Genomic DNA, 26571 nt, shown 5'->3' on the forward strand with positions numbered 1-26571 from the left:
TCAGAAACAGACTCTTACATATAAGGCCCAGTGATTTTCATATGGTCTGATTAGCATAGCTGAAGTTTTATTTCTTAAAAAGCTCATTCAGAGTCCATAAATGCAAGCAGATTATAAAATATTCTTTTTTTTAAAGATTTATTTATTTTTTAAATTTTTATTTTATTTTATTTTTTTTGTTTTTCTCCATTTATTTAAGTTTCTTTTGAGCTCCTCAGTAGTGTTCTAAGGTTGTCTTACAATAGATATTATTTATTTATTTAATTCCACCCCCTAGCCCGGTTGTCTGTCCTCTGTGTCTACTTGCTGTGTCTTGTTTCTTTGTCCGCTTCTGTTGTCGCCAATGGCAAGGGAAGTGTGGGTGGCGCCATTCCTGGGCAGGCTGCACTTTCTTTCCAGCGGCTCTTCTTACGGGTGCACTCCTTGCGCGGGGCTCCCCTACACAGGGGACACCCCTGTGTGGCAGGGCACTCCTTGCACGCATCAGCACTGCACATGGGCCAGCTCCACATGGGTCAAGGAGGCCGGGGGTTTGAACCGCGGACCTCCCATGTGGTAGACGGACGCCCTAACCACTGGGCCAAGTCTGTTTCCCTATAAAATATTAAGTGCACAAAAATCTTTTTTAAAAAAAATTAAAGTATTCGGTTTGTCATAAGATAAATTTCATTTGTATTAAAAATTGCCAGGGTTTCCACACACTGTTTTTTCATGTCTTCACAGCTGGATCTGAACTTGAAGCCACTCTACACTTGTAATCCTTCTCCTTTTATGGAATCACTAGCAAAAATATGCCAGGGTTTATCTTTGATGTTCTCTAAACATAGCAAATGAGATACTTTTACAGATGTCATTGCAGCTCTAAGATCCATTGTATTTGCAAAGAATATGATTGGTATTTGGCAGTGTTTAATATCTGGATTGTTCAGAAGGGTATAAAGTTCTTCTTTGGCCACAACCATTCTTAATCTATCACTACTACTAGTAACAAAGTAATGGCTTGTCTTTCTTTATAATAGTGTTCCCAAAGATTTCTGTACCTTCATTGGTCTAACATGTCAAACACTGTAAAAGACAAACTGGATGATTTGAATTTTTCTACACTGGATCCTATAGTTGGAACTGTATCTTGAGACTGAACATTTGTAGGTTTAAGTTTAACAATATTTTACCACTCTTGTCCAGTCCAAGACACAAAACATGAATCACTTTCTTCTTCAAACCAAGCAAGCCTGAAAGTTTTTATAGCAATCTCAGAATATTTAGGACTGTTATTTCTTCCTGATGCAATCCCATAATGTGATTCAAATATTTACAAATCAGCTGTATCTGCCATAGGCTGGGACTCTGGCCCAGGGTCCCTCAGTCTTCCTCTCTAAGCCCCCATAGGAAGGACACCTGGCCTAAAATGAAGCTGCTGCTAGGAGTTGGGTGAATCACGGTCTTAGCCTCAGGTGGAGCATTATGGCTGGGGTAGATGTCTGCTGGAGATATTACTTAGTCACCCAGTTTCCTATACTCTAAACCCTCATTTCACATGGGAAGGGTTCTAGAGTCAACAGCTCTGACCAGTTCTAATTCCACCATTTACATTTACTTGCTGAATGACCTTGGATAGTGGCTGAGCTCTGAACTTTTATTTCCTCATAAAAGCAGGGATAGTATAATATTACCTATTTTCTTAGGGCTTTTATTACAAATAAATTAGCTAACACATAAAGAACCTGAGTCATTGTTAGATAAATGAAGCTCAGAACTACTAATTTCCTCTTCTTTGCTTTCTGCTTCTCAGTAAGATATAACCCATGCGATTGGTTATAATTCTTGGTATATGTTAAGTTATATACAAATTGGAGAACAGATGTATAAATCCATGTCCTGGGAGTTTGGCTGGAATTTTGGAATATTAATTGGTGGTAGGGTAATTGGAGATTGTCTAATCAAGAGTCTCTTTCTTTTCTTTATTTTTAAAGTAAGGGATACATGATCATAAATTCATTTGTGTGTGAATTGTGTAATTTAAAAATTAATTGAATTAGCAATTTAAAAACATATTTAACCAGCAAATACAAAAGGTAGTCCAAAATAGTTTAATCAACTTTATTCTCATTAGAGTCTATGATTGTAGGACTGGTATAAATTATTGGTCAAATAAATTTTTAAAAATGAGAATTTTGTTATCTATCTCTAGACTAGAGAATTCTTGAACTGTATGTAGCTTATAGTCTGTGGGTACATGTCAATTCTGACTCATGTCTACATCACTAATGGGTGTCAGCTTCAGTTTTAGCAGTTCTGTGAAAGAGAATCTATTTTCTCAGTACCAATTAGACAGATACATTGTCCAGGATTTGGCCATTATTTCATAACTTGCTTTTTGTAAGTGGCAGAAAATCCTCTCAAACTGTGTTAAGCTAAAGGGAATTTATTTACTCAGATAATTGAAAAAAGAGCTTCAGACATATCTTAATCCTGTCACTATATGGTTTTGTTTGTTTGTTTGTTTCTTGCCACAAAAAAGATTAGGACCCTTTTTGTTAAAAAATTGACTTTTGGTTGATTAAAGTCAAGTTGAAAAACTCATTTATTCAATATATTCAATAATATATCTAAAAAGTTTTCCTCTCAGATACTGAATTCTTTCATTCCTAGAAGTTCAGTTTGAGTTCTTTTTCAAACTTCTTCTCTACTTAACATACTCAGGTTTTCCTCTACCATCTTCAGTATATGGAATATAGTTATTGTTTTAATGTCCATGTCTACTAATTCTATCATCTGTGACATTTTTAGATCTGTTTCTGAAGCTGGGGAAGTGTTGGATTCCTCTAGGTTCTGGGCTATGTTGCAAAGAAGAATTTAGGAACACACGAATTTAGTTAGGCCAGTAAAAAGAATTTTTGAGAAATGCGGGAAAAGAACAGAGCTTGCTGAGAAACGGGAGAGGAGGATAGAAATATGCACTGAGATTTGATGCGGGCTCCTCTATGCAGAGAGAGAGATTTGACTTGTGTGGTTACTTTTTAAGCTATTAATTATTCCTCCCCTTGCTAATGCTAAGAGGAGGGGCCCCAGCTGTTATTGGTTACCCCACCAATGGTGGGGGCCAATGGTGAGGCCTTTTGTTTGGGGCTGTCTGGGACCTCCCCTCAGCACCAGGAAGAGTTCCAACTGGGATCTCAGGGTACAGGTCAAAATCTCGGCAGGATCTGTTGGCCATGTTGTGGCTCATCTCCTCCTTATTTCCCTGTACTAACCTGCCTAATTTCTTGAGAATTTTTCTCCCTATTATGGGTTGTATTTCTTGTGTCTACACATGCCTGGTAAGTTTTGTTTGGATTCCAGACATTGTAACTTTAACCTTGTTGGGTTAGATATTTTTGCATTCTGATATTCTTGAACTTTGTTTTGGGACAGGATAGATATACTTGAAAACAGTTTGATCATTTTGAGTCTTGCTTTTAAGATTTGTTAGTTTAGGACTAATATCCCCCATTACTTAGGCAAAACCTTTTTGAATACTCTGCCAATGCCCTGTGAATTATGGGGTTTTCCAAACTGGTTGGTGGGAACAGACTATTCCTGACAGAGAATTGTTCCATCTAATCCTTTCGAGTGTTTTTCTCCCTGGCCATGGGTAGTTTCTTCATACACATGTACTGAGCAATACTCAGCTGAATACTCAAGGGGGACCTCTACATATCCCCAGAACTCTTCCTGTGCAGCTCTATTCTCTTCAGTAGTACTCTGTCCTGCAAATGCTATCAACCTTCACCTCCCAGATTCCCAACTCTGTCTCTTCAACTCAGGGAGATCTTCTGGGCTATTCCTCATTGTGCTGTTGCCTGAAAACTCTCTCAAGGAAGTAAGCTGGGGCAATCATAGGACTCACATTATTTACTACCCCTCTCTTAGGGATAGCTGTTACTGAGCAAGGGCTTGCTACCTGATGTACACAGAAGTCAATGCCATGCCATCCGGATTCTGAGAAAAGAAAGAACTTTAATGCAAGGTTGACTGGCATAGAGATAGGAGCCCCCAGCTCTAACCTGTCTTCCCAAGCCTAAAGAGTGTGGTTTTTATGAGATTCAAACAAAGGGAGGTAGAGATAGTGACAAAGATATTGATTGTTTATGTTTCATTTATGGTTAATAGGGAGTGTGCAAGTGCAGCTGAAGCCCTTGAAAACTGACAAAAGCCAGCAGGGGTAAGCATTTGGTTACAGGTTACAACAGAGTTGTAAATCACTCTGTTAACACATGATAACAAGTAAAGGAATGGAAACAAACTAAACAAACAGGCTGTAAGTGAGGGACAAGAAAGACAGCTGGTTGTAGCAGTGTTAAAGATCCCTCAGTTAACATTAATTACAGGAATAAGAAAATTTCTGTCGTCAGTGGTTACAATATCTCTACAAGCCAATTTTTCCTGGCCAAGGATTTAAAAGTGTCATTTGCTTCTTGATGTCAACATCTGAAAACCAGTTTCTTGTCTGGTTTCTTAGCTGTTTCATGAGGGAGAATAAGTCCTTTCCTTGTGACTCCTTTTGGTCAGAAGGAGAAGTTCAAATCTAGTAAAGTTTAACAATTACTTTTTTGAAGCCTTAATTAAATTTTCTTAAAGAATGTAACTGCATCTATTAATTTAAACTATTTACTTTTCTTTTAAAATGCACCAGTTGCTTGACTAAAACTAAAACCTCCCTGGGTATTTGTATATCTTTTGAAATTGTCATAATTAAATTGATAAATATAAATGATAAGTTTTCTTAATTTTTGGGTACTTTTTATAACCTCAATAAAATACTATCATGGCTTTCAACTATAATCACATATCTAAAAATTACAAAGATGTGACTTCCATAGGAATGACTTACTTTATAATTTCTATACTTAACCCTAAGTCTTCATAGGGTTAAAAGACACTTAACCAGTAATAAAACAGTTAAAGTATCAAAACAATTTGGGGATGCTATTCCAGTGCTTAAAAATTGTTTATTGACTACAGAGATGCCTGCCCAGAAACCAAAACTAGATTCTTCCCTGCAAGATAATTGGGTTCACTAAATTTTGCTTACAATCACCATATTGCTGGAGATTCCAAAGCTGTGCCCTCCAAATAGATAATATCCCCTGGATTGAAATTGTTCATTATTCTTTTATCTACTCATAGCAAGTACAGCTCACATTATGTACGTAATTAACTTCCTTCACTCCTTAGTTTTGCAGTTCTTTGGCCCTTTGAGGGTGTTAAATCATCACTGGCTTTTTTGCCTCTCTCTGAAGGCTTTGTCTTCCTCTACTGCTGCAGCACTCAGGTTGGTTAAGGATAGACCAGGAGATTCGAATGATGCCATTTAGACATCTCTGGGCTCTGCATTAGCTTCTTCTCAGTCTTTTTGGGTGATAGCCACAGTTTTAGGTCCTCAGTGGAAGTCCAGCAGAAAAGAGAGTGGCCCTTTTGTGCCTCTTAAGCAATGACCTCAGCAGAGTCTCATTGGCTGGGTTGAGTTACTTGTCTAGCCCTTAATCAATTACTGTTGTCGGAATGGTATTTATCTTTACCTGAGACATATGGTTGAACATAGGAGAAGGGGAGTGCAGGGTGACAAAGATCAGGGAAAATGATGCTGGTAGGCAAACCAACCTATGTCCATTACAGCCCTTGCCCATGATTTCAGGAGAGGTCTACAGGTAATATAGTTGTCCTACTATACTGTGCCATCCTGGCTGTATATAGCTTACTTTCAGGACAATCAACTATTCCTCTTGAAATTGAGCTACACTGAAGGGGCCAAATGCTTGGTAATTTAGAATCTCCTAAGGTGTCCATTCTAAAAGCAGCTACAAATATATAAAACCTGGTGTACACTTGTCAATATCCAGAAATCTCGTTGTTTCTGAACTTTCTCTTTTAAATATATTTTTATTAGAGAAGTTGGGGACTTACAAAACAATTATGCACACATGTGGAATTCCCATACAACACCCCTCCACCAACACACTACATTGTTGTGAAACATTTGTTACAAATTATGAGATAATATTATCAGACTATTACCACTAACTATGGTCTATACTGTACATTTGGTATATTTTTTCCATACTCCCCTATTATTACACAGTACATCTTTGGCATTGATGCAGGAATATTACAGTATTCCTGTTGACTATAGTCCACAGGTTACATTAATTGTGTTTTTCCCATCCACATTCTTACCATCTTGCAATAGTGATGTACATTTGTTCTAATTCATAGAAGGACATTCTTGTATTTGTACTATTAACCACCATTCTCATCCACCTCTGAGTTCACGATGTTATTTAGTCCCTAGATTATTCTCAAACTTTTTTTCAACTGATATTTACATTCTTAGACTACCCTTTTCAGTCACAATTCCATTTATAAACTGTGGGAAACTGGCTTATCTGTTCCTTATTGTAAATGCTACACCTGTTCTATTGTAGATGTTGCAGTTGTTAGATGTTGTGGTTGTTCCCTATTATTGTAGATGATGTTGCAGTTCTAATAGCAAACAGCTGCTTGGTAGTTTCCAATAAATACAAAGTGGAAACTGGAGTCCAGTCTCTCAGTTCCAGAAGCTGTGAGTCTCCTGGTCCCATCTTTATCTCCTCTCTTGTGTGTGTCTCTCTGTCCCTTTATTTTGTAAAGTTCTGTGTTGCCTTCCCTTCGAGCCAACCTATTATGAGCTGATCGCAGCAATAAACCAGCTGCATTAATTCTACTCAGTATAATGTGTTACCATCAACTCTATCTGTTTCCATAGTTTTACAGTCAACTTAGTTAAAACTTCCACAAGCATTAAGCATAACTATCTCTTCTCAGCCCTCCTTTTATCTCCTACTAACCTATACTCTAGGTTTTAATTCCATGCATTTATTCTTAGTATTTAGTTCATATTACAGAGACCATGCAATATCTGTCCTTTTGTGTCTGGCTTATTTCACTTGGCATAATGTCTTCAAGGTTCATCCATGTTATCATATGCATCCCAACTTTATTTCTTCTTACAGCAGCATAGTATTCCATCTTATGTATATATCCCATTTTGTTTAGCCATTCATCAGTTGATGGGTACTTGGGTTGTTTCCATCTTCTGGCAATTGTGAATAACATCACTATGAACACTGGTGTGCAAATGCTTGTTGGCATCACAGTTTTCAGTTCTTCTGGATATATTCCTAATACAGGAATTGCTGGATCATATGGCAGTTCAATATTTAGCTTCCTGAGGAACAGCCAAACTGTCTTCCACAGAGACTGCACCATTTTGCATTCCTGCCAACAGTGAAGAAGTGTTCCTGTTTCTCCACATCCTTTCCAGCACTTATTGTTTTCTGTTTTTTAAAAAAATGATGACCATTCTATGTGATGGGAGATGATATCTTATTATCATTTGATTTAACTTTCCCTAATAGCTAATGATATTGAACATTTTTTCATATGCTTTTTGGTCATTGTATTTCCTCTATGGAGAAATGTCTATTTAAGTTTTTGCCCATTTTTAAATTGGATAGCTTGCTCTTTTATTGAGTTATATTATCTATTTATATAGAATGGAAATCAAACTCTTATCAGATATGCGGATTCCAAATATTTTCTCCCGTTGAGTGATCTGTTTTTTCACCTTCTTGATGAAGTCTTCTGAATCAAAAAAAGTGTTTAAGTTTGAGGAGATCCCATTTTTCCATGTTTTCTTTTGTTGCTTATGGTTTTGATGTAAGGTTTAAGAATCCACCACCTACCACCAAGTCTTGAAGATGTTTCCTTACATTTTCTTCTAGGAGCTTTATGGTTCTAGTTTTTAACAGTATATTAATCAAGACATGAAAACTGAATGTAATGCATTCAAAGGGTATCACACCCAGAGGAACAGATTAGTTTACAAGCATAATCTCTCTTTTTGGGATTCATAAATAATTTCAAATTGCCACATCATATTTCAAGGTTGACTTTTAAATGTCCATATTTCTTAAGCCACATTTAAGGAAATCACCTCTTAATTTTTGATGTTCTCTCTCTTCATCTTCTACATGAAACTCCAGCAGATTTAATATTGACATTCATTATCTACTTAAATCCTTCCATTTTCTTCAAACCAGTCAAATTTGGCGTTCTCAACATTTTCTGTGTCAATAAGGTGTAGAACCAGATTTGATGCAGACCTGTTTTCTCCTTGCCACCCTGGACTTCTGGTGTCATCGGCATTGGGTTTAGAAGATGGGGAAGCATGGCTGTTTCTTGGCCTGAATCTCAATAGTAGAGATGTTAAAGGGAGAGCAAGACAACGAGTGGGCTGGCTGTAGGCTGCAGAGCACTGCCACCTTCCGGGGTTGTGGCATTAGCTGGATGTGGGGCAGCTGAGGTATCCTAGAAAGAGTTACTTGAAAGCATTATGACAGTTTGATTTGAATAAATCTGTGTGGGTAGGAGCATTGCCAGAAGCAGCAGTCTCAGCCCCAGCCTTGCCACCTTCCTGTCTGTCCATGTCCCCTCCGTGGCGTGTTGTGTGTCTCACTGGATGCTGGGTACCTGGAGCACGACCAGTTAGGGGTGGGCAAAGGTAAGCTCCCTGACATTTTTAAATGCAGAAACAACATGAAAAGAGACCACCTCCTTTGCCTTTCAGATAGTTTGTACCCAATAAAATTTTTCTAAATAAATGTTAAATGGTTGAAATATCACTTGTTACTGAGGAAAGAGGAGGATATTATTTTATTTCCTCTGTAGCTTGGCATCTTGGTTAGCCTTGTCTTTGCATACCATTCTCTCCTGAATGTAAATCAGTCGATCACTTTGATGTGCCCTTCTGCTTTGTTAGGAAAGGTGAGTATGACTGCCAGCTCTTTCCTCCACTTGGAAGTAACACTTTGTTACCTTCCTGTTCCTTCCCTGTTTCATTCTGTATAAGTGCATACTGGATATTGGCAGTGGACATTGTGGTGGCCAGATTCGCTCAAAGTCCAATCCTCTCCCCAGTGACAGCCTACATCAGTGGTTAGTCGGCAGGGATTAGGAAGGACTGGTCTTACCCCCATACAGGCCACTCTGAAGGGCCATGCTAGCTTCTAAGTTGCCCACGGGTTGGCTGGGCCTGTGCTGCCAACTTCTTCCTCCGCCCGATGCTACTTACATCCCTTCCCCACTGGTATTGATCCCAAGAGCATTTTCTATTAAACTTTCTGTATGCTAATCTCTGAACCTGCTTTCTGGGTGACCCACCCTGCAATAACTATGTTCCAGATTTCATTTCTTCCACCTCTGGCAAGTTCTTGCTCCATCAGCTTACTGTTTTCTTGTGCATCTTCAAAATGTCTTTTTTATTCCTGCCTCTTCTATTGCAAAAAATTCCCTCTCCTGGGTATTTCCTTAAGTTACTTCCTTCAAATTTCTCTCTTTCATTTGTATATTCATTAATTCATTGTTTATGGAAGTCCCAGGATGTACCACTGTGTTGAGGACAAGCAATGCAACAGTGGACCTGTCCTCATGGAGCTTACAGTCTAATCAGATATTATAGTATAATTTCAGAAATAATGAATTAATTTCAGTTGTTATAGAATTTGAAGGATTTGCCACCAGAATTCTTAAAAGAGAGATCTCTGCAGACTGAAATTATATTTTACATTGTATGATAATTGCTTGATTCCTTGTATTTTGGTTTTCATCCCTAAAACAGAATGTACTCTCATGAAAGGTACCAACAGATTCTTAAAAAACAACACAACACAAAACAAAAAACTGGTTTTATTGAGATACATACAATTCACTCATCAGTGGCTTTTAGTATCCACAGAGTTGAACAACCCTTACCACAGTGTAATTTTAGAACATTCTCACCACCTTGAAAAGAAACCCTTACTCTTTAGCAGTCACTCCCAATTCTTCCCCATTCCCCTAACCCTAGGCATTCATCTACTTTCTGTCTCTAATGATTTGCCTTTTCTAGACATTTCATATAAATGGAGTCCTCCAATACATGGTCTTTTGTGACTAGTTTCTTTCACTTAGCATGCTTTCAAGCTTTATCCATATTGTAATGTGTATCAGTACTTCATTATTTTTATGTCCAAATAATTCAATATGGATATACCACATTTTGTTTACCATTCATCAGTTGATACATACTTGGGTTGTTTCCAAATTTTGGCTATTATAAATAATGCTGCTATGAACACTCATGTACATGTGGACATGTGTTTTTATTTTTATTTTTTTTTGAGGTACCGGTGGCTGGGGATTGACCCTGAGACCTTGTATGTGGGAAGCTGGCACTCAACCAATTAGCCACATTGGCTTCCCTGAGTTGGTTTTGCTGTTTGTTTTGCTTGTTCTTTTGTTTTCTTTCAGGAGGCACTGGCAGCCAAACCCAGCACCTCCCGTGTGGGAGGCAGGTATTCAACTGCTTGGTCCACATCCACTCCCATCACAGCTGTTTTTATTTCTCTTGAGTATATACCTCGGAGTAAAACTACTGGGTCATATAGTAGCTTTTTGTGGAACTGCCAGACTTTTTTCCTTAGTAGTGGCAACATTTTACATTCCTACTAGCAATATATATGACAGTTCCAATTTCTCCACATTCTTGTTGACAACTTGTTATTGTTCATCTTTTTTATTATAGTCATTCTAGTGATTGTGACATGGTATCTCATTGTGATTTTGATTTGCATTTCCCTAAGGACTAAAGATATTGAGCATCTTTTCATGTGCTTGATGGCCATTTATATGTCTTCTTTGGCAAAATCTACATTAAAATTCTTTGCATATTTTAAAGTTGGATTGCTTGTCTTTTTATTATTGAGTCTTAAGAGTTCTTTACATATTTTGGATACAAGTCCCTTTTCAGTTATATGATTTGCAAATATTATCTCCCAGTCTGAGGCTTGTTTTTTCACTGTCTTGATGGTATCATTTCAACATAAAAGTCTTTGATTTTGATGCAGTCCAATTTATTTTTTCTTTAGTTGCTTGTGCTTTTGGTGTCATAGCTGAGGAGTTATTGCATAACTCAGGGTCACAAAGATACTATGTTTTCTTCTATGTTTCGTTATTTTAACTCTTATATTTAGGTCGATGATCCATTTTGAGTTAAGTTTTGTATATGGTATAAGGTAAGGGTACAACTTCATTTACATGTGGATATCTAATTGTAAAACAAACAACTCTCACACAACATTAATAGTAGAGCAAACACAGTCCAGCATGATGGCGCTGGAATAGGCTGCCTTGCATTTAGATCCAGGCTTTTCCACTTAGTAGCTAGATGGCATTGGCCAACTTATTTAACATTAGTGTTTTCCCATCTATAAAATACTATTAAACTTGCTATGAGGATTAAATAAAAACTATCTGTGGGGAGCAGATGTGGCTCAACCGGTTGGGTGCCTGTCTACCACATGGGAGGTTCTGGGTTCAGGCCCTGGTGCCTCCTACAGAAGATGAGCAGATGCCTAAACCAGCATACACCACAAGCCAGCAAACGCCACAGCCTGTGGGGAGTGCATGTGACTCAGGCTATTGGGTACTTGATTCCCATGAGGGAGGTGCTGAGCTTGGTTCCCAGTTGCCCCTGGAGAAGGCAAGCAAAAATGAGCAGACAGGAGAACCATCTAGGGGAGTGGGTGAGATAAAAAATATTTAAAAAGTTAATAAATCTTTAAAAAATTGGAAACGCTTAGTATAATACCTGACTCATACTAAGTGCTCAATACATGTTAGCTATTACATTCTGAAACTTGTCTTACATGTCTTATTAACCTGATATCTGTACTTTGTTCTACTTTTTTCATGGTATCTTTAATAGTGAAATAAATTCACCAAATTTTATATTTTCAAGGGATTTATTTTCAATGAGTACAAGCCTTTTAACACCTTGGAATAGTTCCCCTTTTCATATTGATTCATAATTGTTGCAGTACATGCTAGAAAGAGAATTCTTCTCCACTGAATTACCTTGGCATCTTTGTTCAACATCAGTTGACCATGTATGTGTGGGTCTATTTCTGGACTCTAGTTCCACTGAACTTTTTGTCTACCTTGATATTAATATCATACTGTCTTGATAACTGTAGCTTCATAAGACTTGAGGGCAGAGAGTATAAGGCCCCACCTTTGTCCTTCCTTTCAAATTTGTTTTGGCTAGTCTATGTCCTTTGCATTTCTATATGGAGCTTTGAATCAGAATGTCAATTAATATGAAAAAGCCTGCTGGTAGAGTCCAATTGACTCACGGTTTTCTTTTTTAAAATCAGAAATGGATGTTGGATTTGTCACGTTTTTGATCTCTTAATTAAAAGTGTGTCAATATGGAAAACTTTGTATGCTTGGGAGCAACCTCATTTAGTTATGTGTGTTATCCTTTTAATATATTATTGGGTTTGATTTGCTAGAAATTTTAAAGATTTTTAAGAAATTTGCACCTATGATCATGAAGGAAATTAGTCTATAATCTTCTTTTCTTGTAATGTCTGTCTGTTTTTGAAATCAGAGTAATACTGGCTTCATTAACTAAATTAAGAAGTATTCCATGTTCTCTAATTTTCTGGACAAGACTGTGTATAGTTGGCAGTATTTCATTAAATGACAGAAGTCCTTAGTGATTTTTTAAAAATATGAAAGCTGTAACTACAAATTCAATTTCTTTAATCAACATAGGGCCATTCAAGTGTTTTTGTTTTTGTTTTTAAATTCTGCTTGGATAAGCTTTGGTAGTTTGTGTCTTTCAAGAAAATTTTCCATTTCATATGCATTGTCAAATTCATTGGCGTAAAGTTGCCCATAACATTATTTTATTATCTTTTAGAGATCTATGAAATCTGTAGTCAGGTTACCTCTCATTCCTGATATCTGTAGTTTGTGTTGTCTCTCTTTTTCTTCAGCACAATTCTTATCAATTTTATTGATCTTCTCAAAGCAAAAGGCTTTGCTATCATTGACTTTCTTACTTTTTATGTTTTCTACTTCACTGACTTCTGCTCTGATCTTCATGATTTACTTTATCCTGCTTACTTTGGGTTTTGTTTGCTCTCTTTTACCTGGATTTTTAAAATGTGGACGAGGAGGACCTGATGTGAGGCTTTTCTTCTTTTGGAATATAGGTATTTAGTATGAGGGGAATATAGGTATTTAGTTTGAAACTCTAAGTACAGCTTTATAGCATCCCATATCTTACAGTGGGTTGTGTTTTCAGTTTCATTCAGCTTTCTAATTTTCTAATTTTCACTTTCTAATTTTCATTTTTTTCTTCTACCCATGAATTATTTTTAAGTTGTGTTACTTAGTTTCCAAATATTTGGGGATTTTCCAAATATCTTTCTGCTTTTATTATTTTAACATTTGAATAGTTTCAAAATTTACTGAGATTTTTGAAAAAAAACCTCAGACTATATGGTATATTTTAGTAACTATTCCTAATGTACTTGAAAAGAGTGGGTATTCTATTTTTTGGATGGAATGTTCTATAAATGTCAATTAGGTCAAGTTGGTTGATGTTTTTCAAATCTTCTAGAGCCTTACTGATTTTCTATCTAAATGCTGTATCAGTTATTGAAGGAGGGGTGTTAAAATTTCTGGAGCAGATGAGGCTCCAGCTGTTGTGCACCCGCTTCCCACATGGGAGGTCCTGGGTTTGGTTCCTGGTGCCTTTGAAAAAACAAAAACAAACAAGTAAAACAAATGAAAGAACCAACTCAGGGAAGCCAACGTGGCTCAGTGGTTGTGTGCTGGCTTCCCATATACGAGGTCCTGGATTTAATTCCTGGCCTCTGGTACCTTAAGAAATTTTTTCCAAATATTTTGTGGATTCATCTGTTTTCCTTTGCTGTGTTCATATGTTGCTTCATTTATTTTGAAGCTCTGTTATTATGTGCATTAAAGTTTAGATTGTTATGATCTCTTGCTGGAAAAAAATCCCTTTTTTATTATGAAAAACACTTTATCCCTGGCATCATTTTTGCTCTGAAATCTACTTTGATATTAACATAGTTGATCACCAGCATCTTTCCTTTATTAGTGTTAACACAGTATTTTCCAATCCTTCTTCTTTTAATTTTATATTTAAAATGGGTTTCTTGCAAGCAACATATAATTGGATCTAGTTTCTCCAGTCTGACAATTTCTGCCTTTTAATTGCAATGTTTAGATGATTTACATTAAATGTGATTATCAGTATAGTTGAGTTTAAATCTATCATCTTAGCATTTGCTTGCTATTTGCCCCATCTATTCTTTGTTCCCTTTTTTCTGCCTTCTTTTAGATTATTTTTAATGGTTTATTTTATCTTCTTTCTTGATTTATTGGCTTTAACTTTTTGTTGTGTTATTTTGGTGGTGTTTTAGGGTTTATAATATGCATCTTTAACTTATCAAGACTACCTTCAAGCAATAGAAAGAACTTTCTCGTAAAGAACACCATGATAGAATATTTCCATTTCTCTCCTCCTTGCAATGAGCTATTGTTGTCACACAATTTACTTTACATATAAATAAATGTAAAGTATGAGCCAATAAAACTGGTTTATAAACAAAAAAATAAATTGTTATTAATTTTTCATAAACTAGTTATTTTGTAAAGAGCTTTAATAAGGAAAACAATCTTTACATTTACCTATTGTTTTAGTTTGCTAAAGGTTGCCAAGGCAATAAACAAGAAATCAGTTAGCTTTTACAATGGGGATTTATTAGGTAGCAAGCTTACAGTTCTGAGGCCATGAAAGTTGTTCAAGTCAAGACATTATTAGGCAATTCTTTCTTCCTGAACACCGGCACATGGCAGCATCTCCCTTCTCCTCCGAATTTCAGTGCTTCAGTTTCTGGCTTCCTCTGTACAGGGTTCCATTGGTTTCAGCTTCTGGCTTTTGGGACCTTCTCCCTTAGCTTCTGGGGGGAGGGTGTTCACTCTATGTCTCTTTCTCCTGGGTTTATCCTGTTTATATAGGACTCCAGTAAGAGAATTAAGGCCTACCTTGGGCTATACCTTACAGAAGTAATGTAATCAAATGGCCTTAAACAAATAGAATCAAAAGACCTGTAGACGTGATTCATTTAAGGTCATTTGATTAGATTAACTCAGTTCACACCCACAGGAATGGATTAGTTTAAGGACATAATTTTCTAGGGTCCCCCCAAAACTCAAACTACCACACGTATGTAGTTACCATTACTGGTGCTCTTCATTCATTTGTGTAGATCAAAGTTTTCATATGGTATCACATTCCTTTCTTTCTAAAGGGCTTGCTTTAACATTATTTGCAGTATAGAGATGATGGTCAGGAAGACTTTGAGGTTTTGTCTATCTTTAAGAAGGGTTTATTTCATGTTTTCTTTTTACTGGAGAAGTTTACAGAAGTTTACTGGAGTGTTTACAGAAAAATCACACATAAAATACAGAATTCCCATATAACACCCTATTATTAATATCTTGCATTGGTGTGGACATTTGGTACAACTCATAAAAGCACGTTATTACAACTATACTATTAACTTTACTCCATGGCTTAAATTAGAATTCACTGTTTTTTCTTGTGCACTTCCAGGGATTTTAAAAATAACTTTTATTCTAGCAACATATATGCAACCTAAAATTTTCCCTCATCACATTTAAATATATAATTCAGTGCTGTTAATTTTGTTCACAATGTTGTGTTACCATCATCACGTACATTACCAAAACTCTTCCATCATCCCAAATAGAAACTCTGTAAATTGTAAGCCTAAACTCCCTACCCCCATACCATCTCCCGGTAAAGTATATTTTATAATCTGACTTGGTGAGTTTGATCATTCTAATTGTTTCACATCAGTGAGCTCATACAATATTTGCCCTTTTGTGTCTGGCTGATTTCACTCAACATGAGGTCTTCAAGGTTCATCCATGTTGTCATATGCATCAGGACTCCATTCTTTTTTATGGCTGAATACTATTCCATTGTATGTATATACATTTTATTTATCCATTTATTGGTTGATGGGCACTTGGGTTGCTTCCAACTTATAGCAATTGTGAATAATGCTGCTATGAACATTGGCACACAAGTGTCTTTCAATTCTCTGCTTTCAGTTCTTTGGGATATATACCTAGAAGTGGGAATCCCAGATAATATTTAACTTTCTGAGGAACTGCCAAACTATCTTGCACAGTGACTGTACCATTTTACATTCCCACCAACAATGAATGTTATTTCTCCACATTCTCTCTAACCCCTGTAATTTTCCATTTTTAATGGTAGTCATTCTAATGGGTGTGAAATGGTATCTTATTTTGGTTTACTTTTTTATTTTTTTAAAGAATTATGTATTTCTCTCCCCTTCCCCCCACCCCCCCATTGTCTGTTTTCTGTGTCCATTTGCTGTGTGTTCTTGTTTTTGTCCACTTCTGTTGTTGTCAGCGGCATGGGAATCTGTGTTTCTTTTTGTTGCATCATCTTGCTGCATCAGCTCTCCGTGTGGGCGGCACCATTCCTGGGCAGGCTGCACTTCCTTTCCCGCTGGGTGGCTCTCCTTATGGGGCGCACTCCTTGCACATGGGGATCCCCCACCGGGGACACTCTTGCGTGGCACGGCACTCCTTGCGCGCATCAGCACCGCGTGTGGGCCAGCTCCACACGGGTCAAGGAGGCCCGGGGTTTGAACAGTGGAACTCCCATGTGGTAGACGGACGCCCTAACCACTGGGCCAAGTCCGCTTCCCTCATTTTGGTTTAGATTTTCATTTCCCTAAGGGCTAATGATGTTAAGAAACTTTTTATATTGCTTTTTTGTCATTTGTATACTTCCTTGGAAGAAATAGTCTATTCAAGTCCTCTGTCCATTTAAAAAAATATAATTTGTTTTTTAATAATTTTTATTGATACTTGTTAATAAAGCATAAATACATCCAAAGTGTACAATCAATGATATTTAGTATAACATTATTCCAATAAACAAAAACCAAACAAAAAACTCATCACCTCTTAATCTCTCTATGCTTTCCTTGCCATATATTCCTGCTATTGTTTCTCTCTAGTTTACTTGTATTTATATTTTGTAAAAATGGTCTTATTACCCATATTCGTACTTCACGAGGTTTCACTGTTAGTCTCATGTTCCATTTTTTAGCTTTTCTTCTAGTAATCTACATGTCTTCAGACTTTCCCTTTCAACCAGTCACACCCATATGCTAGTTACAAACAGTATGGTTTGCTTTGACCCTTTCTATTCATTTCCAAAGATTTACAAACAACCTTTACACCAATTCTGTACAGATTAATGCTCAGTTTTCTGTTCTCTACTCTCGTTCTATTTTTTGGTGAACTATATTCTAATTATTAACCCCATGAGTTTACACAATATACTTTATTAATAATAGTGCAATCATTCATTATTTGCCCTTTCATGTCTGGCTTTCTTCAATGTCCTCCAGGTTCATCCATGTTGTCATATGCTTCACAATTTCACTTCTTCTTACAGTTGCATAATATTCCATTGTGTGAATACACCACAGTTTATCCATTCATCAGTTGGTTTACACCTGGGTAATTTTCATCTTTTGGCAATTGTGAATGACACCACTCTGAACATAGGTGTGTGGATGTTTGTGTCACTGCTCTCAGTTCTTCTGGGTATAAACTTAGTAACGGTATTGCTGGGCCACATGGCAAGTCTATATATTCCATTTCCTTAGGAACTGCTGAACAGTCCTCCACAGTGGCTGTATGATTCTACATTCCCACCAGTGAATAAGCATTCCATCTCTCTATATCCTCTCCAACATTTACAGTTTTCTGACTTTTTAATAGTGGCCACTCTAAAAGATGTGAAATTATATTTTATTGTAGTTTTCTTCTATCTGATGCACACCCTTAGTATTTTCTTTGGGGAGGATCTGCTGGTGGAAGAATCTTTTTGGTTTGTAGATGTATTTTGTCCTTTTTCTTGAAAATGTCTTGCTGTACATAAAAGTATAAGGGGGCAGTTTTCTTTCAAAACACTGGCAATATCATTCCACAGTCTTACAGCTTACATAGTCACAGTTGAGAAGTCAGCTGTCAGACTATTTCTGCTTGGAAGAGAATCTTATTTTACTTGGACTGTTTTCATGTGATTTGTCTTTGGTGTTTTGCCAAAACATTATAATGTATCAAGATGTTTATTATTTATCCTACTAGGAATTGATTGGGGTGCTTGATCTATGAGTGTCTTTATTCTGAAAAGTTGTTAGTTATTATCTACTCAAGTATTATCATAGCTGGATTTTTAAAAATTGCTTCTCTCCTTCTAGAACTTCTGTTACAGGAATGTTAGACATTTTCATTCTTTCACTCAAGTAGCCTAATCTCCCTTTATTTCCCAAAACTTTACCTCCCTATGTTACATTCTGGATTTCTTCTATTTCATCTTCTGAGTCACTGATTTTCTCCTTGATAACATATTATCTGTTGCTAAACTCATCCACTGAGTTTTTAAAAATTTAGTATTATATTTTAAATTTCTAGGTGTTTCATAGTTTTTCAAAACTGCTAGGTAATTCTTTATACTTTCCTATTCTCTGTAAACATTTTCTAATATATTTTACTTGTGCCCATCCTGCAGAACCTTCTTCCCAGTTAATTTTTCCCTTGTAGAAAGAATCTTCGCTTTTAATACCCTAATTCCATATAACTTTTCTATTTCTTGAGAGATGTTTTAGGTTGATATTCACATATGGAAACTCTATTTATGCCCCCCAAAACTCAATTTGGATAAGTGTGAGAAGCTCAGGAAGGGTGTGAATAACTCTTCCACCCTGGGCCTGGAAGGGTGATGTGGCTGGTACTTCACTGGTCTATACCTGCCATTTTCAATTTTGAGTTTGTTGACTGTATCTTGCTGCTTATATGCACCTGTATTTGTATCTGATACTTGGCATCCAGCCTCCTGGACAGAAATAAAACTTGACTGTTGGGTATATTTTGTAAGTGTGCCAGAAGTGAATGAGAGTCCTTAAATTGTGGTATGCTGTGTAGTGATGACCTTCAGTATCCCATTCATACAGTAGCTTGGTACAATGCCAGAATAGCCATCAGATTTCAAAATGAAAAAGGACTTATATGCATAAAATAATGGAGAGAGTGGTAAACCCTTTTATCTCTGAAAATTGAATGAGGTAAATTCCAGCTGCTGTTCTCTACTTCTGTTTTTGGACCAATAGTCTATATAAATAATTGATGTAACCAAACTCAAAGAGTTTAATATGCCTGTAACAATGAACCTCAGTATTGTCACTACAATACTATATTCTGTAAATGTCTTTTGCTGTATAAGATACCAATTTTTAATGAGGTATCTCTAAGGCACATGGTAGAAAACAATTGATAAATTACTCAAGTTCCTCTCGTGATTTGGAAATGATAGCTCTTTATAGAATGAGAACTTTTTTGGACTAGGTTCAGTTTTTATTGGTAAGGATTGAATTCATATTTAATAATGCTTTTCCTCTGGCCACACCATTTTTAATGTTAATCAGAATACCTGTACTTTTAGTAAACTATGTAGTTTATTTCAGATTTTAAAAAATTTAAAATAAGCCTAATCAACTCTTAAGGAGGGAGATAAATGAGTATGATTGGGAAAATATTAATATTTAACATGAGTGTTTAGCCAATGTTATAGTAGTCTCTAAAACTTCTGGTCACATATAGATAAATGTCTTAAGTATAAACTTGACATGACCAGCTTGCTGTCTCTGAAAAAGACTACATTCTTAGGAAAAGAAGAGCAAAATAGAACAATTATAGAAAAATACGTGTTTTTCATTCTTTAGTGTCAGATCTTCAAAAAATAGGTGCAGGAAAAATCTCAAATTACATTCCAAATACAACTGGCAGCATGTCAGAAGCAATATAGATTGAAGCCATGATGAGTTGAAATAAAGGAAATGTTGAATGCTGCTGGGACTAAGAAATGTGATAATACTTGATATGAAACATTCTCTGCCATTTGTCCTGGTCATGAGCTATTTCCATGGCATTTTCCTTTTTAGCCCTTTCCCACTGTAACTGTGTGCATCTCAACAACAGCAATAACAACAAAACTTTTCTCAAGTTTCTCAAAGGAATATAATACAGATTGGAGTGGACTTGCTGGTATTCTGCAATAGAACTGTTGTAACTCTAGCAATGGAAGATATTTTATTATTGATGTGGAGACGGTGGCCACAGGAGTTGCTGAGGGCAGGGAGAGGAAGAGGTGTGATATGGGGCATTTTCTGGACGTAAGAGTTGTCCTGAATGATATTGCAGGGACAGATACAGGACATTGTATATCCTGCCATAACCCACTGGATGGACTAGGGGAGAGTGTGAACTAAAATGTAAACTATGGTCCATGTGGTGTGGCAGTGCTCCAGGGTGTAGTCACCAAATGCAATGAATGTGCCTTTTATTATTAATTAATGTTTTAGAGAATTGGATGGGAGTTTTAGTTTGATACTTAATGGACAATAGTTACCATTTAAAATAATAGGGAATAGTTTCTTAATTAGGATTTTCAAGAACATTCTATTTTTATGACCAGATTAGTTATATTAAAACAGGAGATACTTGTTTTATAAACTTAATTGATCACTCTAAAACTAGTCTTTATTTCTGCTTTCTAATGTTTTGGCTAGTTCTCATTCATGGTACCTTTTTTCATATGCATTTAGACTTTCATTTGAAAATTGTGGTAATTCTTTGAGGACCTCAATGAAGGAACAGTCTTCTAGAGAGAATCTGTGTGTTGCTTCTTTTAGGTGTCCAGGGTTCTTATTACTCTGGGCCCACTTAGCCAAAGTCCACAGCCTAATGAATTTTGGACAATCCATTTGATGTGAATCTATAACTTTTCAGGACAAATTTTGACACTCCCTTGCAGTTCTTTGTTGGGAGTACAGGACATGTTTACTTCTGGCTCAACTGTTACTGAGGATGTAACAATTTGTGGTCCTAGCCTGATGGAGAGAGTGTGTTTACTACTGAGGCCCAGGGCTATGTCTCCATAACATGTGCTCATGAGGACCAAAAAAAACCAACCAACCAAAAACAAAAACCTGAAGGTCAAGTTCATAGGTTTAGCAAAAGCAGCTCCTGTCTCTACTTAATGTTCTTGCTGTCTTGCCAGCTCTTTGATGCTTTTGTTAAAAAATTTTTTTTATCTAGTAAACTTTTTAAAAAAAATACTGGTAACTCAAGTCCAGAACTTTTTTCATTTCAGAATTTTCTTAGTGCCTGCCCTATCTTCCTCCAGACTCTAGAATCCATATAAAATATGGGCAAACTGATTGTTGATAGCTAATAACACTTGTCTTGTAAAAAGGGAGCAACAGGAAGCGGACATGGCTCAACTGATAGTGTCTATCATATGGAGGGTTCAGGGTTCATTCCCCAGGGCCTCCTGACCCGTGGTAAGCTGGCCCATGTGCAGTGCTGTCACACGCAAGGAGTGCCGTGCCATGCAGGGGCACTCCCGCATAGGGGTGCCCCACGTGCAAGGAGTACACCCTGTAAGGTGAGCTGTCCCGCATGAAAAAAGCAGAGCCCACCCAGGAGTGACGCCGCACACGTGGAGAGCTGATGCAGCAAGACATGCAACGAAAAAGAAACGCAGTTTCCCAGTGCTGCTGGATAATATAAGCGGACACAGGAGAACACACAGCGAATGGACAGAGAGAGCAGACAACAGGGGGGAAGGGGAGAGAAATAAATAAAATAAATCTTAAAAAAGGGAGTGATAACATTTTACTATAGATTCTATAGGAGTTTAATGAGGTTTTGTGTTATCCTGAGACCAGTTACATTTTATGTAAAAATGTTTCCAGGTTTCAATTAGTACTATGAAACTTTGATTACTTGCATGTGTATTAAAATGAATTAAAACTGTATTCTAAAGAGAATCTGAATCTTGGCCCAAGGTTCCTTCTTTCAGGCCATACGCAAGTGGAGGTAGGGCTTCCTGTTTCAGGATTGCATTTGCAGGCTCTTCCTTTTTAAAAAGTCTTTGGTTTTTCTTTTTTAATTTTTTAAAATTGTTTTTTCTTTTAAAGACACATAGATCACAAAAAAATGTTACATTAAAAAAAATATAAGCAGTTCCCATATAACCCCCCCCCCCCCGCCCCCACTCCTCCCACATCAACAACCTCCTTCATCATTATGGCACATTCATTACATTTGGTGAAATACATTTTGGAGCAATGCTGCGCCACATGGATTATAGTAGTGTTTCAGTCAGGGTTCTCCAGGGAAACAGAACAGGAGAAATAAATATTATGAGATTCATTACAGAAATTGGTTCACACAACTGTAGAGATGGACAAATCCCATCTTGTAGGGTAGGCTGTAAACTGAAGCTGGCTGTCCAAAGAAGAAATGGAAATTCTTCCTTCTGATCTCCTTTTAGGGCCTTCAAATGATTGAATGAGACTTCTCCCATTCTTGAAAGTAATCTCCTTAGCTGACTGCAGATATAATCAGCCACAGATACAGTCAACTTACTGATGATTTAAATACATGAAATATCCTCACAGTAAAAAGCAGGCCAGTGCTTGCCTCACCAAACTACTGGACACCATAACCCAGCCAAGCGGACATAAACTTAGCCATTACACATAGTATACATGTGCTCTACATTACTCACAGAAACCTTTAAGTGTCTTATGGACAACCTGAATTATATGGCTGATCAGCACTCCTTGTTGCATACCAGGAAGCCTGGAACCAAATTTATTACTTACTTTAACTATTATTTAGATACAGATTTTAAATTTTTTGTATTGGCCTGTTCCAGATCTTGTTAGTGTTTTATTGTCAACACTATGTAAAGAAAGAATTTAATGTGATAAAATGTCTTTGGGTGGCCAGAGGGAGAAGAGGCATTAAAATGACTGTAAATCTCCACTTAAAATCTGGAAGTAACCTGGGATCAACAAACATGGGGTGGTACTTTTACAAAATGTATACAGGTAGGAGATTCATGAACCAGACAAGTTATATTTGTATATTATATTCTTAAACCTTCACCAGCTTCAATCATAGCCTATCAGTTATATTAATATTTTAAGATTATATTTAAATAGAGCTTTTCTTCTTTCCAAAATATTTACTTTCCCAGTTGGCAAACATAACAGGAGAGTTAATGTACAATTTAAAAAATTTATTTCTGAAGTGCTTTATTCTTGTAATCAGTACACATTATATTACATACAGAATTTCTTTAAAAATTATTTAAGTTCTACTGTTAGGGCATTGTTATGGAGAAGGAAACATATGAGTCTTGACTTTTTATAGTACATTTATCTAGTTCCAAGTAGATTTTTATATTAAGGTTCTTCCGTGTTATTTTTGTCCAAGTTGAGAAAGCTAAAACAAAAAGGAAACACAAATCATATATATATAACTTTAAAAAAAAAATCACAAAAGCAGCTTATATATTCAAACATAATTGTAAACATCTGAAAAAAGTCAACTTTCTTCATGGTAAAATAGAGGTTTCCTTGTCTATTAACTGCATTATATTAACAGAATGATACATTTTAATTTAATACTGACCACCAACTCAGATGCTTAACGTTTATAGATATAGATTTTAAACCTGAATAGTGATAAATACTGTAATGGCAAAAAAATGGGCAAACATTACAGGTGCAAATTCAACTTGTTAGAAAGAAATATTCTTCTGGAAGAAAATAAGGCTCACTTGCTTGTGGAGAAGAAAAGAATTTATTCTCAATCTTGCAAGAAGGGGCGCACAACCAGAAAACGTGGCTGGCACGCCGAACAAAGAAAAATGACACAATTTATACCCCTCAGCCTAGCATGCAAGCCCTTCCTCTGTTTCTCCATAGATTGGATACTTCAGAAGTTACAGCCTATCCGAGAAGATCTAACTTTCCTGTGCAAAAGTTTGTGATTAACCGCTTCCCCCATCACATTCCAACCATTTTAGTTTTTACCTGCTCCCCTTTGCCAAATAAGGAATGGAATTTAGTGCTGAATTGGTATTGACTTAGCTCTTTCTTGGGCATCTTTTTACTGCCTATAGGACTGGCTTAAGCTGGTTTCCTTTGTTGCTGTTTAACCTGGGAGTGGGAGACTGAGGCAGTAGGCTGCCAGGTTACATTAATCAATATTTTCTTCTTTTATGTGAAAACTAAACTAATCTTCGTTTCTTACAAACTCATGATAACAAAATTCTGGAAATGAATTAACATTAACTCAGTATGAAAACGTAAAGAAACTGTAATATGCAACTTCACTGTATGACAGTTCTCTCCACACATTTTAATTTTATATATCTAGAAGATCATTAAAAGCAAAAGCTTCCAATTCTGGAAGGCTGGGTAAATGCCTTTCAGAGCAATTCTCCCAAAAGATAACAATTATATACTCTAAACAAATATAAAAACTAACCATCTGAAGGCAATGGAGAGTGAATGAAAGCAGGCACATTCTGGGGGGGGGAGATGACACTTGGAAGGAGGGAATAGCCCTGGGTGAGTTGAGTTCCCTGATTTTTAAATTTTTTTTTTCATGTATCAGTATTTCATTCTTTTTATTATTTTTATTAATCATGGGTTTACAGAACAATCATGCATAAAATTTAGGATTCCCATACACTATCCCACTACCAACAACTTGCATTGGTGTAGAACATTTGCTAGAATTGATGATAGCACATTTTTATAATATTACTATTAAGTAAAATCCATGGTTTAACTTAAGGGGTCACTGTTTGTGTAGTGCCAAAGATCTTTTTAAATATTTTTGTTACCATATATACAACCTAACATTTCCCCTTTTAATCATATTCAGATACATATATTTCCGTGCTGTAAATGGTATTCGTAATGTTTTGCTACTATCACCACCATCCATTACCAAAACATTTCTATCACTCTAAACAGGAATCCTGTACATTTTAAGCCTTAACTTTCAATTCTCCATCTCCACCTGATCCTCTGGTAACCTATACTCTAGATTCTGACTCTATCAGCTTGCTTATTCTAATTATTTCACATCAGTGATATCACACACTATATGTCCTTTTGTGTCTGGCTTATTTTACACAACATGATGTCTTCAAGGTCATCTATGTTGTTATATGTATCAGGATATATATGTATATGTATTCTTTTTATGGTTGAATAATATTTCATTGTATGTATATAACATGTTTATCAGTTTATCAGTTGATGGACATTTAGGTTGCTTCCATCTTTTGATAACTGTAAATAATGCTGCTATGAACACCTGTGTGCAAATATTTGTTCAATGTCCTGCTTTCAGTACTCTGATTTTTTGACTGAAGGCAGACCTGAAGGCAGGCCATAGGTGGTATACTGGGCAGTGAGAACTTCAACAGAAAACCTGTAGTCTTTCTGACATAAAGACCCAGAGTATGGGGCAACCACAGCCAATGGAAATTGATGGGGAATACTGGATAGGATAGAACCATAGAGAGGGAGCCCTAAATTCTTTATATAGACTCTTCCTAACTGTGTGTTGATAGCCTGAATAATTTATGAGTAGGGTAGACTAAGAAGTGAGATTTGAGCTGCTGTCAAGAGACAAAGTTTGAAGTTTGAGTCCAACCATGTTAATTGCCTGCTAATCCCTTAAACCAACCTTCTTCATTAGAATATAATAAAAATCAGATTCTCTAAAACATGACATTCACAATGCCAAGGATACAATCCAAAATTTTTAATATATGAAGAAACAGGAAAACATGACCCATTCTCCAGGAGGAGACAATCATTGGAGACTGACTCTGAGTTGACCATATATTGTAATTAGCAGATAAAAAGTTAAAAGCAGCTAAAAACTATCCTCTATGAAGTATATAAAAATACGAATCAAAAGATAAGAAATCCCAGCAGAGAAACAGAAACTATTAAAAAAAATAACCAAATGAAAGCTCTAGAACTAGAAAATATGGTATGTGAAATTAAATAGTCATTGAATAGGCTAAATAGGAGAATGGAGAGACAAGAGGAAAAATTTAGTGAAACTGAAGATAAAGCACCATTCTACTCTGAAGAATAGACTTCTCAGGTAGTTCTGGGACAATATAAAAGGTTGAATATATATGAAAATAGAGTCCCAAATGGAGAAGAGAAATTTGGCATAAAAATATTTGAAGAAAAATATGGCCGAAAATAACTAAATTTTGTAAAAGGATAAATTTATAGATTCAGGAAGCTCAGTGATTCTCAAGCAAAGTACACATATACTTTGGAAATATTCAGGGTTAAGCTCCAGACCACCACAATAAACCAAATACCACAAAGTCAGTCACATGAATTTTTAGGTTTCTCAGTGCATATAAAAGCTCTGTTTACATTGTACTGTAGTCTATTAAGTGCATGACAGCATTAGTCCAAAAAAAACATTACATACCTTAATGAAAAATACTTTATTGCTAAAAAAAATTGCTAATCATATCTGAGACTTCAGAGAGTCATAATCTTTTTGCTGGTGGAGGGTCTTGCCTTGATGTCAATGGCTGCTGACTGATTAGGGTGTAGTTTCTGAAGGCTGGGGCGGCTGTTCACATTTCTT

General features: G+C 36.4%; 1 protein-coding gene and 1 pseudogene across 3 annotated transcripts in view; both read right to left on the reverse strand.

The window, feature by feature from the left end:
• Positions 1 to 717: 717 nt before the first annotated feature.
• LOC101445100 (ADP-ribosylation factor-like protein 6 pseudogene) lies at positions 718 to 1296 on the reverse strand (annotated as a pseudogene).
• A 21853-nt stretch (positions 1297 to 23149) lies between these two features.
• The window catches only part of SCFD1 (sec1 family domain containing 1), a 135342-nt gene continuing 131920 nt past the window's right edge, over positions 23150 to 26571 (reverse strand). For all 3 annotated transcript variants that reach the window (XM_071213999.1, XM_058293621.2, XM_058293622.2), the window contains one exon: positions 23150 to 23370. Coding sequence is in view for 2 of the 3 variants with exons in the window: in XM_058293621.2 (XP_058149604.1) it covers positions 23347 to 23370 (24 nt within the window). In the remaining variant the exon portion in view is untranslated. The remainder of the gene's footprint in view (positions 23371 to 26571) is intronic.

Source organism: Dasypus novemcinctus, chromosome 3, assembly GCF_030445035.2.
Source record: "Dasypus novemcinctus isolate mDasNov1 chromosome 3, mDasNov1.1.hap2, whole genome shotgun sequence".
NCBI classification, from domain to species: Eukaryota; Metazoa; Chordata; class Mammalia; order Cingulata; family Dasypodidae; genus Dasypus; species Dasypus novemcinctus.